This window comes from Pelodiscus sinensis, chromosome 1 (assembly GCF_052426305.1).
Source record: "Pelodiscus sinensis isolate ZL-2025 chromosome 1, ASM5242630v1, whole genome shotgun sequence".
NCBI lineage: Eukaryota > Metazoa > Chordata > Testudines > Trionychidae > Pelodiscus > Pelodiscus sinensis.
Window position 1 is genome coordinate 142,197,253 of NC_143052.1, and position 19,003 is coordinate 142,216,255.

Genomic DNA, 19,003 nt, shown 5'->3' on the forward strand with positions numbered 1-19,003 from the left:
GGGAAATTACAGTAGAGAGGTCACACTGGAAATCTGTGTCAAGTAAAGAAATCGAGCATAGATGTCATGTTAAGACAATTTTATGGTTTATGCCTCTATGTGAAAGAGGCAGCAAGCAGAAGTGCTACTGTGTCAGCTTTTGCTTATTGGCTAGTGGACTAGTTGCTTACATTTCTATCCTGCAACCCAAACTACTCACCCCACTCCAGAACCATCAGCGCCTCTTGCACGCCCCTCCGCCCCAGGCCTCCCCTCCCCAAGCCCCAGAGTCCCTGCCCCAGCCCGGTGAGAGGGAGAGAAGGCGGGGCCTCAGGGAAGGGACGGGGGGGGGGATTAGGAAGTTGGGGGCCCGAGGCTGGTGTGTGTTAGTGACCGGCAGGGGCGGACATGTGGGGTGCCCGTTTCGCAATGGCCGGGCGGGCGGGGCTCTGGGCCGGCCCTGCAGCGGCCGAGGCAGCGCGGTTGCAAAGCCGCGCCCCGGCGCCAGCAGAGCCCAGCGCCTCCCGGCGGCGGCACCGAGGCAGCGGCGCGCAGACCCGGCCGGGCAATGGCGGCGGGCGGCGGCGGGAAGCTGGTGGAACTCTTCTATGACGTGGTGTCGCCCTATTCCTGGCTCGGATTCGAGGTAGGGGCCGGGCCGGTGCAAGCCCCGGGACCTCCCCGCTGTTTCCCGCGCTCCGAGCTCGCGGGGCCCGCCGCGCGCCCCGCTCCTTGCAGCTGGCGCGTCCCTGGCTGGCTGCAGAGTGTCTGCTCTTTGCTCCCCTCCGGCCAGCGGCGTGTGTAGAGTGGGTCCCCGCTCCCCCGGTGTGTGCTCACGCGCGGGCCTCTCAAGGGCCTGTGCGGGCCAGCTCGCTCTTGGTCTGTTCCCTGCAGGAGTTCAGCTCCTGTTTTCTTCCACGGCTGTGTATGGCCTTCCCTGGAGCAAGCAAAGCTCGTACCATTGGATAAGAGCCAGCGATGCGTGCACTGGAGAAAGTTGGTCATTATGCTTTAGAGACGATTAACATTCTCCAATGGTTACTGGAGCACAGGTCATGAGCCCGATTTCATCTTCATTACACAGGGCCTTTGGAGTAAATGTTTCCCCACGGAAGGCAGTGAAATCAATATCGTTTGAGGAGCCTGGCCTTGTGCCTAACGTTAGCTGGAAAACACATACTTTTTTTGGTGGGAGGAGTTGAATTGCAACATCATTCCACATTTTTTGAAGAGAAATAAGAGTTTTGGATAGGGTTATCTGTGCTGTTCTTGTGTCTTGGGGAGAGGTCTGTTTTTTGGGGTTTTTTTGTTGGTTGAAAATGTAAAACTTTTTTGTGTTGTCTTTGCACATTTTTTCTTAACTATCTGTTTCAATGTTTGCCAATGAAAAGGGGAGGGGGAGAAAAGGGCAAAGAAACAAATCTTAACAATAGAAAAGACACAAAAGTGACTTTAGGGATACAAACATTGACAGCATACCTGTCTAACCCAGGTTTTTCAGGGATTTCTCAAGCCCATGGTATCATTTCCAAAATCTCAGGACTTTTTTTTTTTTTTTTTTGGTGGTGCATTGGATGGTATGTAGATTGCTAACCATGAAAATGACATCAAGGTAAAATTAAGACAATCTGAGGTTGCAGATAGACTTCACAAATGATCCTTCATGGTCCTACCCTAATGCCATGGCATTGTTTCACTCCTGCCCCCACCCCCGGGGATGTAAGCAACTAATTCTGCCCCCCTCTTCCCCCACCTCCATCTCCAGGGAGAGCGGGGGCGGGGAGGGGGCCGCTGGACTGGAGATGAACAGCTGATTCTCAGCTCGTGCCCAGTGTCCCCTGCTGCGCTTCAGTCTTTCAAATGTATTAAGAGCCTGGTGAGAACAGCAATCTGGGACCAATGAAAGCTGCGATTGCTGGTACCTGCAGCTGTACAGGTAAATACAGCGGTAGAGGCCCACCTGGAACTAACAGTGGTGGACCGGATCTGGCCCACAAGTTAGTATTTGCCCACCCGTGGTATAGCCACTGTATGCCAGCTCTTCTGTAGACCTAATAAAACTACCTTCATATGCAGCAGTAGCTATGTCGGCAGAAGTTCTCCCACCAACATAGTGCTGCCCTCACTAGGGATGTTAAATATCAGTTAATTGAATAGTCAAGTAACCTCATGAATTCTTATTGATTACTCGATTATTTTTTAGTCCCCAAGGGTGGGGCCAGCAGCCAATGCACTCTGGCCCCACTCCCGATTAGCCCTCTGCCACTCCACACTGCTGCCTCTGTGTTAGAGGTAACAGTGCAGGATGCCAGGGCAAGAACTGGTCCGTGAGGGAAACGGATTTAAAAACCAGGTCCCCTCGTAGACCGGCTGCCTTGTCACCCTGTGCTCCTGCCTCCGATTTACTGGGGGGGGGGGGAGAGAAGAATGCGTGTAGGCTATAGCATTAACTGATAAGCTTTTGCTTATTGGTTAATCAACTACACTGTTACATCCCTAGTCCACACCAGCACTTGTGTTGATGTAGCATATGTTGCTTAGGGTGGTGTTTTTTTCCACAACCCTGAGCCACATAAGACATGTCTATAATACCACTTTTGTTGGTATAATTTAAGTGTTGCTTTTTTTCTGTAGTAGCTGGATCAGTGAAGTTTATAAAGGTACAGCTTTTGAGTTACTAGTTGACTCAAAGCAGTAGATCCAGACATCCTGGGTTCAGTTCCTACCACTGCCAGTGACCCACGCCCCCGAGCATCACATTTCTTACTTTTCCAAATGAAAACTGAGATTCTCATTTTATTACATGACTCCATAGCTGGGTCCTGTGGCATATATATCATCCTAATCCTGGATGAAATACAGTAATTCCTCATTTAACTCTTTAGATATGTTTCAGAAAATGATTGTGTTAAGTGAAAACGTGTTATGCGGGGTCAATTTTCCCATTGAAAATAATGGACAAGGTGGGGGTTTTGTTTCAAGCGGTGATGTCTGTTGGGAGTGGGACATAAGGTTGGAGGAGAAAGGGGACTGGGTTACAGCAAGGAGGGGAAATGTTTGGCTCTGGGGAAGGAAAGGGAAAGAGAGGGGAGGGAGCTTGCAGCCCACGGCTGGGTTTCCCCACCTGAAGGTCACCAGCACCTGCGCGGGGCTTCCCCTGCCTCCTTGCAAAGTGGCGGAGGTTTGCAGCTGTCCGTGCTGTTCCCCAGCGACCCCCTCTGGCCGGATGCCTCTCTCCCTCTCCTCTGCCCCCCTGTTTGCAGCCCGTGGCTGGGTTTCCCCAGCGGGCCAGTCGTGGGCAGCTGCATGGGGCTTCCCCTGCCTCCTTGCAAAGCGGTGGCCTGACACAAGGAGGCAGGGGAAGCCCCGCGCAGCTGCCAGTGACCAGCCAGCTGGGGAAACCCAGCCATGGGCTGCAAGCGGGCGCTAGAGGAGAGGAAGTGAGGCATCCGGCCAGAGGGGGTCGCCGGGGAACAGCGCAGCCAACTGCGAACCTCCGCTGCTTTGCAAGGAGGCAGGGGAAGCCCCGCGCAGCTGCTGGGTACTGGCCAGCCGGTTGGGGAAATCGTGTTATTGTGGGGACGGTCGTGTTGTTCGAAAAATGTTCCCTAAAAAAAAAATCATGCTATCGTGAAAAGGTGTTAAGCGAGCACTTGTTAAGCGAGGAATTACTGTAGATGTGAGAGAGGAAATTGATCTCATTTGTACTTATGAAGTGCTTAAAGGAAGTGGAGATGCTGCAATTTTCCCGCTTTAAAAGAAACGAATGAATCTGATGTGGTATTTCTTTTTCCTACTCCAGGGAGAAACCAGAGTACAATGGTGTGTTTATCTCAATGGGTATCTTTGAGTGCATTTCACAGGGCTTAGGGCTGCTTAGTATTTTAAACCCTGGTCCCTTTATAGGAATTTACATACTTTTCTCACAGTATCACTATTATAAAGAAGATCTGAGCTGCATTGCTGATCACAGGATTGATTTCTAATAGTCTCAGATGATCAGGCTTTTATCTACTGAATGTATTTCAGTGCCCAGATCCTGCCTTCTGTCAGGCACTGGGCCCCTGGCCTTTCTTGCGAGCATTAGACACTGTTTATCCATTATTACTTTTCACTTTGCAGGTGCTTTGCCGGTACCGGCACCACTGGAGCATTGAGTTGCGTTTTCGTCCTGCTTTGCTTGGAGGCATAATGAAGGAGACTGGTAGGTGTTCCACTGCTCCTGAACCCTGACAGAGAGTATGTGAAACCCCTGGCAGATCATGGCTATAAGACAGTGAACATTGCTGTGAGGAAGCTCACCACAGACCTCAAAATGAATGCTGTGGAGACTATCACAGATCATTGAGCCACTTTGAGGCACGGCTGGAACCCTGCCATTGTGCTTAGAGGTTTAAGGTTTTTTCTTCACTAGCACTTTTATTGGGGGGGGCAAGAAACCCAATCGACAAAAGTTTCACTGGCAAAAGCATCGGTGTGAACAGTGCTACGTTGGCAGGGTGCTTTAATTATGCCAGAGGAGAGCTCTATCATCAGACATGAGTTTTGTTTCTGGCTCTGTTGGAGACTTGATTTGCCTGACATCTCAAAGCACTTCATCTTGCTCTGCCTCAGTTTCTCACTTTTAAAATAGGGATAGCATTGGTAAAATGCTTTATAATGAACAGCACTTTATCTGTACCAAAAAGCTTTGGTTATTTGTCTTTTTAAAAATTGATGTAGGTGGTACAAATCTCTTTCTGGACACCTGCAAATTTACTGATGCATGTGAAATTGAAGTAACCCAAGTTTAAAGTGATATCAAAGTACCCGCACACAAAGTTGCAACTGTTTCATTAAATTACTAAAATTGTAATTTTATATTAATGTTTTACTGAAATTACATTTTTACACTTTTAGTATTTTTTAGTAACTTTTACACTGGTTTAAATTTGTGTGTAGATCAGTCCTGCTTTATTATAGCTAGTGTCTTTATCTTGTAATTTCACCTTTTCTGTAAGGTAACCAGCCCCCAGCGATGGTACCTAAACGTGGGGAATACATGATGAAAGATATAAAGAGAATGGCAAAGTATTACCAGGTCCCACTGCAGATTCCCAAGGATTTCTTTGGGAGTGTTATCAGAAAAGGTAAGTAAAGAAGTCTGCTTTGTCAGTGAGCTAACTTTCATTTCAGATGATCTGGATCCAAACCTTAAATAAGTTTAAAGGGGGAAAAGGAGTTTAAATGTTCTCTGTTCCTTCCTCCATTTATGAATAGTATGAAGTCAGTACCTAGCGTAACATGAGTGGAAATTCCTACTCAGGGACGAGCCAGGAATGGGATCGCAAAGGAGTTGCTGCAGATTGTGATTGAGGTGCATTGGCAGAGCTGCAATGGGGAGCAGCTCAGGGTACTGTAAGAGGCGAGCCCACAAGCTCTGGCATTGTAATATTTTTTTCATGGCTGTATTTAAAAAAAATAGCAAATGTTCAGATCAGTCTTTTACAAAGTGTCATATTATTGGTGACTATTCAGACAACTGCTAGAAATTCATGAAAATATTCACAAAGGCTGAAAATCTCAGATATTAGCACAAATTCATACAGGAAAGTGTTATATTGCTGCTTTAAAAAAATGTCCATCAAAGCAGAGTGCAGAACCAACTCCATGTGACTTAAGTGATCAAACACCCATCACCAGAAACATTGCAGTTGACTGAAGTGAACAGATTACAGCTCCCATAGGTTGAAAATTCATCAAGTTTATTGATTATTTAAAAATAATAACTAGATCCATGAGGACCAGGATGGTCTCTCAAATTAGCTACTCAGCAGAAATGGGGCTGAATTCAAAACAAACCATTCCCGTAGGTGAATTACAACTTAAGTTCCTTTTAGAGAGCCTGTTTAGACCCTGCTTCAGTAGCTCAGGGTATGTCTACACTACCCTCCTAGTTCGAACTAGGAGGGTAATGTATGCATACTGCACTTGCTAATGAAGCCCGGGATTTGAATTTCCCGGGCTTCATTAGCATAAGCGGGGAGCCGCCATTTTTAAATCCCCGCTGCTTCGAACCCCGTGTAGCGCGGCTACACGGGGCTCGAACTAGGTAGTTCGGACTAGGGTGCCTATTCCGAACTACCGTTACTCCTCGTGAAACGAGGAGTACCGGTAGTTCGGAATAGGCACCCTAGTCCGAACTACCTAGTTCGAGCCCCGTGTAGCCGCGCTACACGGGGTTCGAAGCAGCGGGGATTTAAAAATGGCGGCTCCCCGCTTATGCTAATGAAGCCCGGGAAATTCAAATCCCGGGCTTCATTAGCAAGTGCGGTATGCATACATTACCCCGCTAGTTCGAACTAGCGGGGTAGTGTAGACATACCCTAACTCCGTGGGACAGTTCCAAGGAAATCCCATACAGAAGTAACCTTATAAACATTGGCAAGAGTTTCATGAATGCCTGACCTCTGCTTCTCGTGGACATTGCTGGGCAGGGGCAGATTAAAAGCTCTGTCTTGATGTGACATTAGTGCAGACTTCATTGGTTGGTGCTGTTCCTGTGACTCCTCAGTGTGTCTTTCTGTCTTTCACTCCAAACCCAGGCAGTCTTTTTGCCATGCGCTTTCTCACAGCCGTGGATATGACACAGCCACAGTTCCTGGAGCCTGTGTCCAGAGAGCTCTGGATGCGCCTCTGGTCCCAGGTGAGTACTCTACAAATTCTCCATGCAGCTAATTTCCCCATCTTCTGACCCTTCCTCTGCCCTCAGTCAAACATGCAGCATGAGCAGAAGGGTTGATATTTCATAGATGGGGTAGAAGACTTTTATGGTTCAGAGTCCAAACCAAGGGAAGCACTACATTCCAAGTCAATTTCAGTTTCTCCTCTTCCTCTCCATCTGTGGATGCTTCATCAATAGTTAATTCCATAATCTAGTTCTAGTTTTGGTGAATGGGATTTTTTTTCCCTCTTTCTGGTGGGAAATTTTCCAATGAGATCCCTATCCTCAGATGAATTTTTCTGACTCCATTCCTGAAGGAAGACAAGGTTAATATGCTGAGAAATTCTCTGTGTAGATTTAGCATCTTATTCATAAACATTTAACCTTTTGGTTTCCTCCTCTTACCAGGATGAAGATATCACCCACCCAGACAGTATATTGCTAGTAAGTTTGTCTCTGTTATTACTGCTTCTACATTCATTTGTTGTGATTTATTGCATGTGGGTGTTGGGTTACCATCTATGGAAGCAATTTAATTTAATTTTTACCAGCTGCAGATTTGTTAAGAATTCACTTAGAGTTTTCAGGAAATTCCTTTAGGGAAAATATGACTCCCACAGTAGTGACTCCAATCCTTAATTCTGTAGAAATGTAACTTTGGTGCATTTTTTTTGCCAAGCCTAGGGTGGTTATTTTGATCAAGGTGACTTCCCTAACAGGATGCCCCAAAATAGGCAGTGGATATACAATTAATTATATTTCAACTAACAGTAATAAAGCCAGGAGCAATATTTAAGAGTGAACTGAGGGAAGGGGATGGTGTTGCTTCTATAAAAAGCTTTTGACTTGGGTTACAGTTTTATTCAGAAGCCAGATTGGGGAAGGGACCGTGGTGGGCTCCACTTTCAAGCCACAATTGAGATGCCTTTTAGGTTGCTTTCAAGTGGTGTCCATTCTTCTTTTCCTCACTTCCCTTATTGATATTCTGCCTGTTCTCTTTATTAGATCTCTGGCTGTAATGCAGAGATAAGCAGAATACATTATTCAGATTCTAACTAGGGTTATCAGTAGTTCTCAAAGCAGAGAAGTCACAACTATTTTTGGCAATATTAGCATGTGAATTCAGGTCATAAAAGTTTTAGCTACTCAGTCACTACCTTTCAGAATAAGTATTTTAGGTATATGTGCTTTAGCTTGTTCTGTCTCTAATCGCTTTGATCTACTCCCCTCTTAGGGCAGAAATAGAACTCAACCTCAGATCTCTGATACTCTGCTTCTTCCTCGTAAATGTTGAATCTGCTAGGAAAAGAAGTCAAGGTCTCTCCTAGTAGCTGGTCCGCATAGTAGTTAACAGTTATTCCTGTAGCTCAAGCAGTGGAAGAGTGTGCTGCTAAATTGAGGCTTTAACTTCATGAGAAACTTGCACAAGTTTAATATAAAGTGTGAATTTAACCTAAAGTTGCTAAACTTTAACCTAAAGTTGCATAAATTGATTAAGAACAGGTTTAAGTTAAACTTACATAAGCAGCTTTCAGAAGTATCCCCAGAGGGTTGAGTTGTACCGATGCAGCTTTTATGTAGACAAGGTCTGGAATGTCCAGGTTCAACCCTGCTGATGGTCCATTTTGAGGACTTCGTGGGAGAATATTGGTTGTGAGAGTATTGGTTCAAGTTTTTTTTTTTTTTTTAAATGGGGTTCTCTCATTAACACAGGGAGATTTTTATAAGTAAAGACCTTAATAATCTGTGCATGATGAAGTGACACAGTAAGATAAAGGTGTCCCACATTTGGGATGCTGTGTCTTACATTGTTGGCATCATAAAGTGGCAGGTTTGAAGGTTGAGAAGTTTGCTGATAGAACAAGAGTGAGGATCCACTTTCTATTTCCAATGAACTAGAACATGTACTGCTCTTCTATACCAACATTCCTGTTTTGAAGATCACCCACCAACTTCCAATTAGGCCTACTGAATTGGATCTGTGTCAGGCAGTATCACTCCTAGTTCCTGTGTTTGCCAGGCTCTTTGCAGTTCTGATTACAGGCAGTCCCCGGGTTACGTACAAGTTAGGGACTGTAGGTTTGTTCTTAAGTTGAATTTGTATGTAAGTCGGAACTGGTACATATTGTAGGGGAAACTCTAGCCAACCATTTCTCCAGAGCTCAGTTTTATTCTCCCACACCTCACTTCCCTCAGTCCTTTATTCTCAAGCTGAGGTGTCTGCTGAGAAAAGCCGCTCCGCGTCTCCCTGGTCTGCTGGGGGGGGGGGAGGAGCGCTAGCTTCGCATCTCCCTGGTCTGCTGGGGGGTTGCCTCACCCCGTTTGTAAGTAGGGATCCGATGTAAGTCGGATTCATGTAACCCGGGGACTGCCTGTAATATTCTTCTTCAGCATCATTTTCACAACAGTTCCTCTGTCTTTCAACATATGAACTAAGTACTTTATTTCAGCTAAGCAAAACAACACCTCTTCCCCTCCTGCTTGCTAACTGAAAGTCCACCTAACAAAACTTGCACATTTTGAGCCTGGGAGGTAATATCCCTTCAGCTTCATATTAAAAAATTACTCAGAATGGGTGGATGTTACCAGGCAATGGCAGAAAGTAAGTCAGACAGCCCTGCAAGAGAAGTGTCTTAGGAGGAGTATTTTGTTATTGTTTTTCATCATACCTTCAAACAATGAAAATGAATGTAATTGGTATGCAAGTAGCATAAGAGCAATTGTTCTTATTTTCTGTCTCCCTCCTCAGGCAGCAGAGAAGGCTGGGCTACTCTCAGAGCAAGCCCATAAACTACTGGCAATGACCTCAACCGCAGAGGTGAAGAATCGCCTGAAGGAGACTACAGAGGAGGCACTAAAATATGGGGTGAGAAGCCCTTGTGGCAGTGGGAGGTTAGATTTGTGTTCCTTTCCCAGCAGTGCTACTATGAAGCAGCACTGAGTAGGATAAAAGGGTAGATCAGAATACAGAAGGATCCCATTCCTCTCAGACTTTTTTGTAATTTAAACACACACATTGCAAGCCAGCTCAATACCCTTAAGGTTTTAATTTCCTGCAGATTTGATTCCTGGCTCTTTCCAAAGGAACCTCAGGAGACCAGCATACCACAGACCAGAACTAGTGCCTGGGCTCACTGCTTTCCACTACCATGCAGGAAACACTGGTTTAACTCTGATTTCTTTTCTCTCAGTTGTATGGGATAATGGCCTGAAGAGTACTACAGAATCCAGGTGTGGTGAATGGGACCCAGATCCGAGACAGAAAGAAGGGAAAGGGAAAAAGAAAGTGAGGCATGAGGGAGGAGGAATGGTGATACCACTGTTGTTCTTTGGTCCAAGTTCCTCTTAGAACTGGTCTTGTGCTTATTTGTCTCTTTGTGACTCCTGTTTTGTCTCCATGGTGGAATTAGGCCTTCGGAATGCCAGCAGTTGTGGCCCATATCAGTGGTGAATCTCACCTCTTCTTTGGCTGTGACCGTTTAGAACTGCTGGGCAGTGTTATAGGTGAGTATTTATAGTAACATTTGCTTCTATGTTCTCTCCCTTACATTGCATTAGAAAAGATGGATAACTGTAACAGACACATTAACACTCTCAGGGTATGTCTACACTGCAATTAAAAACCTGCAGCTGGCCTATGCCAGCTTGCTCAGGCTTAATTTCATTACAGTATAGACATTTGGGCTTAGTTAAACAGCTCCCTAGCCTGAGCCAGCTGGCACAGCTAGTGCCTAACTACAGTGTAAGCATACCCAGAGAATCAGCATCTCCTTCCCTCTTGGGCCAGGGGAAGAGAGGGCTATATCTTTGTATCATCTGCACATTTTACCATCAATTATTTTAATTTCCTCCCAATTGATAAAAATATTGAATAGCATTGGACAAGACCTAGGAATGTAAGCAACTAGACTAGTCGATAAGCAAATTCTGATCTTATAGTCTACTAGTGACTTGACTGGTTGCTCCCCTAACCCTTGCTACCTCTATCAGCACCATCTCCGTCGGGATAAGGGGCAGGAGCACAGCGGGGAACTGGTGGCGCTTTCCACCTTTGAAACGTAGCAAGAGCCCCTGCTCTTGCTACATTTCAAAAGCAGAAGCACTGGGGGGGGCCTGGGGCAAGCTGGGGATGCAAACAGTCCCCTGCTGGCCCCATGCTTCCAGCAGCACTTTGCTCTTGAAATGTACAATAGCCATCCAGAGTCTCTTGTATGTATCAAAAGCAGGGAGTGCAGGGCCAGCAGGGGACTGTTTGAGTCTGCAGCTCACCCCAGGCTCCCTGTAGTGCTTCTGCTTTTGAAATGTAGCAAGAGCCGGCAGGTCTCTTGCTACTTTCAAAGGTGGAGGCGCCCTTATCGACTACTCAATTAGTTGATTATTTTAAATGTAACATCCTTACCAAGAACTGATGCTTGCAGAATCCTGGTGGAGTCATCCGTAGTACTTAAGTCTCAGTAACTACATGTGCTGAGACCTGTCATTTTCCCAGCTTTTTATGCATTGAGACATTGATTTTGAGTACATGCTTGTTTGAATCAGAATATCAGGTGGTATTAATTCAAATGTCTTACCTAAATCTGCATCTCCATAAAATTATCTTTACCCACTAGACTTAAATCTTTTCAAATTTGTTTGACAGGACTGTCTATTATTTTTGCCTGGACTTGAGTGGCTTTCTTCTACTTGTTTTCCTAAGGCTTTTAAAAATTAACATCAGTGGACCAAAGAGCACCTGGATAAGCTTGTATAAAAATCTTGGTTGAAAAACACCCAGATCAGCTCATTTTACAATGTTTAACATTAGGAGAAGTTGTGCAATATCCTCCTTAGTTACCACTGTGTTTTTTTTTTTAAAAAAAAAAAGCTTGTTGACAAACGCTCCTTTTCCCCATGCCAGCCCTCTAGCGGTGAAGTTAAAAGTTGACCTTTTCCTCTGCTGCCAACATAACTGAGAATTGAGGGCCAGATGCTCAGCTGGGTAAAAATGGTGCAGCTCTCAAATCAGTAAAGCTGTACCCCTTTATCCCAGCTGAAGAGTTAGCCCTTAGAGAAAGTAGGTTGAAACCTCCAGCAGCAGGCACCTGATGCCCTTTTTTAAGACTGTTATATCAGACATGTTATTCTTATATGGAATTTTGACACTTAAGTGCTGGACAGTAAATTGCAACCACCTAAGTCAGGTAAAGCTAATTGATACAAACTCTTTTTGAACTCAGATGAAACCCAGTATTTTTAGTATATAATAGAGCAGGGGTGGGCAAAAGGGCCTCCGTGGGCCACATCTGGCCCACCAAGCGGGTGGATCCAGCCTGCGGAGGCCCTGCTGCTCCCCCACCCCACGCCAATTAGGGCCTGGAGGCGGGGGAGCATGTGAAGCCTCCTCCTGCCCTGGGGCAGAGCAGAGAAGGCTTCGGGCACTCTCCTGCATGTGGCGCTTGGAAGTGCTGCTCGCAGGGAAGGGGGAGAGTGGAGGAGGCTTCACGCGCTCCCCAGGCCAATCAGTGTTTGGGGGCAGGGGAGCTGCATGAAGCTTCCTTTGCCCTGTCCCGGCCCTGTGAGGAGCCTGGGGCACTTCAAAGTGCCACATGCTCCTCACAGGGCAGGAGGAGGCTTCCTGTGCTCCCCAAGCCCTGATTGGCCTGGGTGTGGGGGAGTGTGCCAAGCATCTTCCAGGGCATGGGTGCCTAGTGGGAAGGGGGGGCAAAGGGGCTTCCCCACCCCTTCCTGTTTAGGCCCCGCCTCTTCCGGGGTGGCCCAGGGCTACTTCAATAACTTCTGGTGTGGCCCCTGGGCAAAAATTCTTGCCCACTCCTGTAATAGAGGAACTCTTGGTCCAACTCGTTGCAAAGCTGACAGAAAATACCTCAGTCCTAGACCTATCCTAGTAAAGGGAAATCTGCCTAAAACTTATTTATGGATTTTAGAGAACAAATTCAGGATTACAATGGAAACTGAATTATAATCAATTACCACAATCCCATAGAACTAAGATGAGAGGTTCTTGATTTTTTTTTTTTTTTTGGTTCACTTTCATAGAAGATGGTTTAGCTGGGTGTGTATTCTGCAGAGTTTGATTTTGTGATGGCTTTTTTATTTTTCTTTCTAAAATAACTTTTTTATTTTAATTAAGAGAACTGAAATAGTTTGTGGTGATCAGCATTAACTAGAACACTCCCTCCATCGCCCCCACCCCGCCCTCCCAAATAAACCCTGAATTTTGACCTCCGATTTAGCAGTGTTTGGAGACTGGCATATCTGTCACAGGAAATGAGGTTGTGATTTTTTTGTTTTTTTCCACTAGGGAGGTTAATGGTAAGCATTAATGGTAATGCTTAGCGATTCTAGATAACTGGTGGGGGCTGCTGGGCCCACTGCAGACAGGGACTGCTCTCGTCTGGAGCAGCTTCTGTCCTTGGTGGGCCTGAACACCCTGCAGGCAGGTACTGCTCTGGGGCAGGGGGGAGAGGAGGGGTTAGGAGCCAGCAGCTCTCCCAGCCATGGGTCTGGGAGCAGGAGCACCATAGGCTGGCACTGCTCCAACTGGTCTTAGTTGGTTAGCTAGTTAAATGTTTAACCAGTTAACTGATTAACCAGGATTTTACCACCTCTTTTTTTTTTTTTTTCAACCTGCCACTGTGTAGAAACTGCTGAAGGATGCCAAACTTGATTAGTCTTTGTATCCCATCCTTGACCCCCAGATCTGTGGCCAGATTTTAAAAGTCATGCTTCTCTTTGGTGCTTGGCAGTACATCTCAGCTAGCAGAGTCCAGTAGCCTGTGTGAAAAGCTGTGTCTGATTAATTAATTTCTCACTTCAGCAAAGGGCAGCCTTAGCCTGCAATCCACTCCTGTACCAGAATTTAATTTTATGTTTGTCTGTCTTACAGGAGAGAAATGGCTGGGACCAGTTCCTGCAGCTTCAAAGCCCAGGATGTGAGAGAACCAGGTGCAATATGAAACTACTAGAAAATTCACATTTCAGTCAATGAAACAGTAATGCCCATTCCTGGGTGGTGGCATCTAAGGTCCTAGCGTGGCTGAAAAAAGTAGTAATGATCCTCTGCAAGGAAAATAATCAGGACGCCAGTTCTCCTATGACATTGAGAAGGATTTGCACTTTTCTCACCATACAAACAGATTTTCAAGGCAGAATAGGGATGTGGTGGCACTTTGGTGAGTGAAGCGATAATGCAGGATCATGGGCAGTATGCAGAGCTCTGGCTCTCTGATAAGAGTGAGTGAAATCTTCTCTCAGTGGTGATGAACAGGCTAAGAGAGACAACTCATTTCACCTCATAAGATCTGAAAGCCTGTCTGGCTTTTGTCTCAACCAGCATATTTGGTGATCAGTGAGAACAGCTTAGGGAACCATAGCTCTAAATTGTATATGCAAACTCTCTTGACCTGGCTGCAGGAAATCATTCTCAGGACTCAGATACTTCTCTGAACTCTCAGCCTGTCCGTGTCTGTGCCTTCCAACTCTGCCTGTATTGCCAGTCCATTGCCCTGTTGTTCTCACATTGGCTTGCACTTAGAATGCTTCTTGTATTGTCATCTTCTCTCTTATCTGATTCCTTCACTTGAAATAAATTTCATTTGATTGTTAACCTCAGGACACACTGGCTGATTATTCTTCCCTAAGTACAATTCTACTCTGAAAAGTGACTTTGAGCTAGCTCCCTGTAGTCTTGAGGAATCCTCATCCCGCACAATGTACTGGCAATAGCCACACAAAATAAACAAATATAGCAATATCTAGGTCTCTCTATCAGACCAGAGCAGTAACTCAAGTGAGGCAGTGGCCTATCTCTCTGCCATATTTTGGAACATTTAACTTGGAATTCTGCCTAAGAGCTCGTGTAAACAAACATAAAGCTAACCATATTCCTATAGCTTCAGAGGGGTAGCTGAGTTAGTCTGTACAGGATAAACTTAAACAACAAATGGTCTGGTAGCACTTTATAGATTAACAAAACATGTAGACCGGTCATCTGAAGAAGTGGGTTGTGCCCATGAAAGCTCATACCACCCATATTCCTATATTGTACCTCTGTAGGTGAGAGGGAGAAGAGCAGGGGCTGAAAACTGATGTGATTATTTCTGTCGCTTTCCCAGTCACCACAAGGGGGAAGTAAGCTGGAAGGAGCCTTGATTGGTGAGGCTGTGCTGAAGTAAAAGCTATGTTAGTGTCTTGGCTGGGAGAGCGAGCTGCCTAGCCATGCTCCTAGGGCTACATCTAGACTGGCATGATTTTCCGCACATGCTTTTAACAGAAAAGTTTTTCTGTTAAAAGCATTTGTGGAAAAGAGCGTCTAGATTGGCACGGACGCTATGCCGCAAAAGCACTTTTTGTGGAAAAGCGTCCGTGCCAATCTAGACGCGGTTTTGTGCAAGAAAGCCCCGATTGCAAAAATGGCGATTGAGGCTTTTTTGTACAAAACAATACCGCGTTGTCCTCACTGGCCTTCTTGCGCAAAAGCATTTGCGCAAGAGGGCTTTTGCCCGAACGGGAGCAGCACAGCATTTCCACAAGAAGCGCTGATTTCAGACAGTAGGAAATCAGTGTTCTTGCAGAAATTCAAGCGGCCAGTATCGACAGCTGGTAAGTTTTTCCGCAAAAGCAATTGCTTTTGCGGAAAAACTTGCCAGTCTAGACGCAGCCCTAGGAGTCTTGTTAAGTGTCTTACCTCCGAGAGTCACTGCCTCCTTGGCTGAGCAGGTTTGGGCCAGAGAGAGCTCTTTCTTTCATGAACGTGACTTGGCTGGCAGCCGCAACAGCCTTGGTGACTGACTTTTTTCTCTTCCCTAGGCAATCGGGGGAGGAGGGCATGTAGCAAGGCTGGGGAAGGATGTGATTGCTTTGGAATTGGGGACTAGCCGTTTAAGAAATCACCTCCCTTTGGTGCAGACAGCTCCCTTCCTCCTGTCAAGCCATTCCACTCCTCAACAATCAATGACAAAAATACATACAAGACTGAACTGTCATGACATCACAAGACCTTGCCACTTGAGTTTCTTGGGGACTCTAGCATGCACATATGAATGCTCCCAGCTACAGACACACAGAGCCCATGCTGAGTTGGTCACAGTCTCCTTTTATTGCCAGCTCAAGATGCCACACAGACACTACAAGCATGGAGCGAGGGTCAGAGATTCACATTTACACATCCTGCTATTGCAGGGTACAGCGACAGCAGAGTGCAGATAGAGAAAAGGGAGAAGACACAGACAAGGAAAAAAACTAAATCTCCACAGACAAGGCTGTGAAGCCCATCAGGAACTGTAAAAGAAATTACTCCCACTTGGCCAGTGTTTCTAGTACTATGCAGTGTGGTGAGAGATGGAGGAAGGAGCAAAGACAGTCTGAGGGGACAGGCTCAGCCTCAGTTGTTTCAGGGCCTTGGACTTGTCTTCAATGATAAGACTATAATAATGACCTTTAAAGTCAATGGCATATTCAATGTCCTATGACAGCAATCCTGAAGTGGATTTCTTTGCCTTCCCAAGAATGGAATCAAGTGCTGCCTTCTCAAGAAATAAAGACCATGAATAGGCTGAGTGAGCCTACCTCCAGGGGACTCAATGGGGAAAGTTTTGTGTCAGGAATAAAAACAAACAAAGTGCTCCCTTTTCACTCTCCCATCTGCTGGATGGAAATCCCCTAGTGGAATAGCTTATTCCTGGCCTCAGAGGTGGCTGAACTGGAATGATACTTGGATGAATTAATGCCACATTTGGTTTCATGGCTGGTTTTTTAGCTGCTTTTGATGCAACCATCACTGAAGGAAGCAGAAGAGCCAGCAGTCACGGGAATCCAGCTTCTTCTCTGAGGTGAGGAGTAGCCAGGCCCTTCACTTCAGCAGAAAATCCTGAGAGAGAGAGAGAGACAGTCAGTAAAGGCAAGTTTCCTGCACTTCAAACTTATAGCTGCCATTGCTGCTGAAGGACCCATCTGTCCTCAATTTTTTTTGTCAACTCAGCCTGATCAACCCACCCCAGATAGCCAGCAGTCCCCTCTGCGATTGTCTCCTTAAATCCTGATTTGGATTTAACTTTCTCAGGGGGTGACAAGGCAGCACAGACTGTTAGACTTGGAACTGGAGACAGCCACAGAGAATTTGTGATAGACTGAGCCACAGATTAGCCATTGAGCCAAAAACACTGGATCAATCTTGCAAGGTACCTCCCAGGAGATACAGTTATGCACAAACTCCTAAATGCAGACTTTGGTCTTCCAAAACATCTCAAAATTTGCCAAATTCACTGAATGCTTTTGGTAAAAATAAAAGTTTTATTATTTATTTGTATTATTGCAATGCCTGGTGATCTTGGTCATGGCCTAATATCCTGTTGTACCATAAACTGCACAGAAACAGAACAAAGAGATGGTCCCTGTCCTAAAGATCTTATGGTCTTATTTAGGGAAGTTAGCTTATAGTTGTGCAAATGACTAACCAATGAGTCTGGGCATATGGTTAATCTAGATAACATGCGCACTTCCCTTCTTCCTGCCTGTTTCAGAGGCAGCAGAGGAGGTAGGAGCCAGTGCCTACGGGGAGCTGGCTTTTAAGCCTCCCCCCACTTTGTACTGCTGCCTCTGATAGAGGAGCATGGAGGGTGAGGGGACAAGCTTTTAAACTGGCTATCCATGCATGCTGGTTTCACAGAGCTTCCTTTCCCCCACACCCATTGGCTGCATTGCTGCCTCTGTATCAGAGGTGGCAGTATGGGGGTTAGAAGGGAGGGAGGCAGGATGCCAGCACAGCCTCTGACTACAGGGAGCTCGGGCCTCCTATGAACAGGGGCTAATGCTGCCTTGTGCTGCTGCTGCCCCGCAGGAGCCAGTGTGCACAGGGATGAGTGGGGCCAGGAGCACACTGCCTACTGGACCCGCCTCCAGGACCATTGAATAATCATGTTACTATTAAGATTAATGGTTTCTTTAGGCATTTTCAAAATGAAACATTCAGATGCTTTAGTTCTAAATAACATTGTGCAGAACTTTATTTCAACTTTGTTTTTAAAACTTGAAATCTATTTTAAAATCAAAATAGATGAAAGGGCTTGTTCAGCCCGAAACAGAGTTTTATTTGGATTTTTCAGAAGGGTCAAAATCAGTTATTTTCTCTACATGCATATTGTACTTCCTTCCCTATGCATGTTCTTCCCCCTTTCCACTCCCATGATTATTGCCAAGTCTGCAGTCCCTGTCAGGAGTGTATCCCAGTCTAACATCCAACTTGCCCATGGGGCACTGTGCTGCTTCACTGTCAGGCCTGGGAGAAGTTGTCACCTGGATTACTGACTCACCAAGATCTTAAAACCAAAGAGACTGCTCCTGCTGCATCTCAGAACCCTAGGAACCATGATGCTCACAGAACTCTCTCTCAGCCCTGCTACCACTCACCCCATTATAACTTTGCGTTGTAGCTCAGTTAAGTTATGCCTATTTCAAAAAGCTGTCACATTGCCACAAACATACATCCCACCAGTGGATAGACAGACAAAGCAGCAGACAGACAGACAGACACAAAGCTAGCCGATGAGCAAGAGATGGTTCAGCAAAATAAGAAAACCCTGGGAATCAAGGGAGATGTCTGAGCAAAGTGGAAGACTTAACATGCACTTGGGGGCAAGAGAGTAGAGGGTGTGTATGCAGAGGTGGAGGCAGCACTAAGAAGGGGCCAGAGTACACTGAGGCAGGGAGAGGGGGCTGGGGAAGGTTATGATGTTGAGTGGGGTGCAAAGAAGGTGCCAGAGAACAGGCTCAGCTAGATGAAAGGGGCACACCGAGTTGGCCATGGAAAGGGTGGGGACCACTAAGACATTGTGTCACTGTGAACCTGCCCGGGGGGCAAATGCCCCTTTTCTTCCGTCACCGCTAAACTTGCCTCCCACCCGCCAGCAGGGGCATGGAGGCTTCTAGCGTGTCCGTTACCTGTGCATTACCCAGCATGCACTGCAACACCCCTCCAGCGATGACATCACACACAGCACAAAATGGAGGCCTGTAGAACAAGGAAATGGCAATTCTTTAAACGTCCCTGCAGCATCTTCCCTTGCACCCTGGACTCCTGAGCGTACAAAAGCCTCCTGCACCAAGCCCCTCTCCTCCCTGCCCTTTTGTCCTCTGGGCACTAGTGAGGATGGAAACATGGAGGCCTGGCACATACCGGGCTGTATCGCTGAGTATCTGCTTTGTTGCTTTTCCCTTTCTCCATGGAGCCTGCAGCATTGGTGGATGGGAGCAGTCTGGTTACTAGAAGAGAGCCAAGCACACAAGAAAAAGAGTTCTTTCGGGAATGGGAAAACCAGTTCTGCC

The 19,003-nt window shown here is 46.2% G+C and overlaps 2 protein-coding genes across 9 annotated transcripts in view; one reads left to right on the top strand and one right to left on the bottom strand.

Moving 5' to 3' along the window:
* The first annotated feature begins 416 nt into the window (after positions 1-416).
* GSTK1 (glutathione S-transferase kappa 1) lies at positions 417-14,293 on the top strand. Of its 2 annotated transcripts, XM_089771801.1 has the most exons (9): positions 487-625; positions 874-1,031; positions 4,102-4,183; positions 4,980-5,108; positions 6,564-6,664; positions 7,091-7,126; positions 9,432-9,548; positions 10,093-10,186; positions 13,569-14,293. In XM_089771801.1, the coding sequence occupies exons 2-9, from the start codon at positions 1,014-1,016 to the stop codon at positions 13,616-13,618; spliced, it is 627 nt and encodes a 208-aa protein (XP_089627927.1). In that variant the 5' UTR covers positions 487-625; positions 874-1,013; the 3' UTR covers positions 13,619-14,293. The 2 variants fall into 2 exon arrangements, with proteins under 2 accessions (XP_075759463.1, XP_089627927.1); XM_075903348.2 differs by lacking the exon at positions 874-1,031 and having other exon boundaries at positions 417-625.
* Positions 14,294-15,756: 1,463 nt separating this feature from the next.
* LOC102455908 (rap1 GTPase-activating protein 1) overlaps positions 15,757-19,003 on the bottom strand; it is a 78,164-nt gene continuing 74,917 nt past the window's right edge. For all 7 annotated transcript variants that reach the window (XM_075903319.1, XM_075903341.1, XM_075903337.1 and 4 more), the window contains 3 exons: positions 18,855-18,940; positions 18,620-18,689; positions 15,757-16,550 (listed from right to left, as the gene is read on the bottom strand). In XM_075903319.1, the coding sequence (XP_075759434.1) occupies positions 18,666-18,689; positions 18,855-18,940 (110 nt within the window). In that variant the 3' untranslated portion in view covers positions 15,757-16,550; positions 18,620-18,665. The remainder of the gene's footprint in view (positions 16,551-18,619; positions 18,690-18,854; positions 18,941-19,003) is intronic.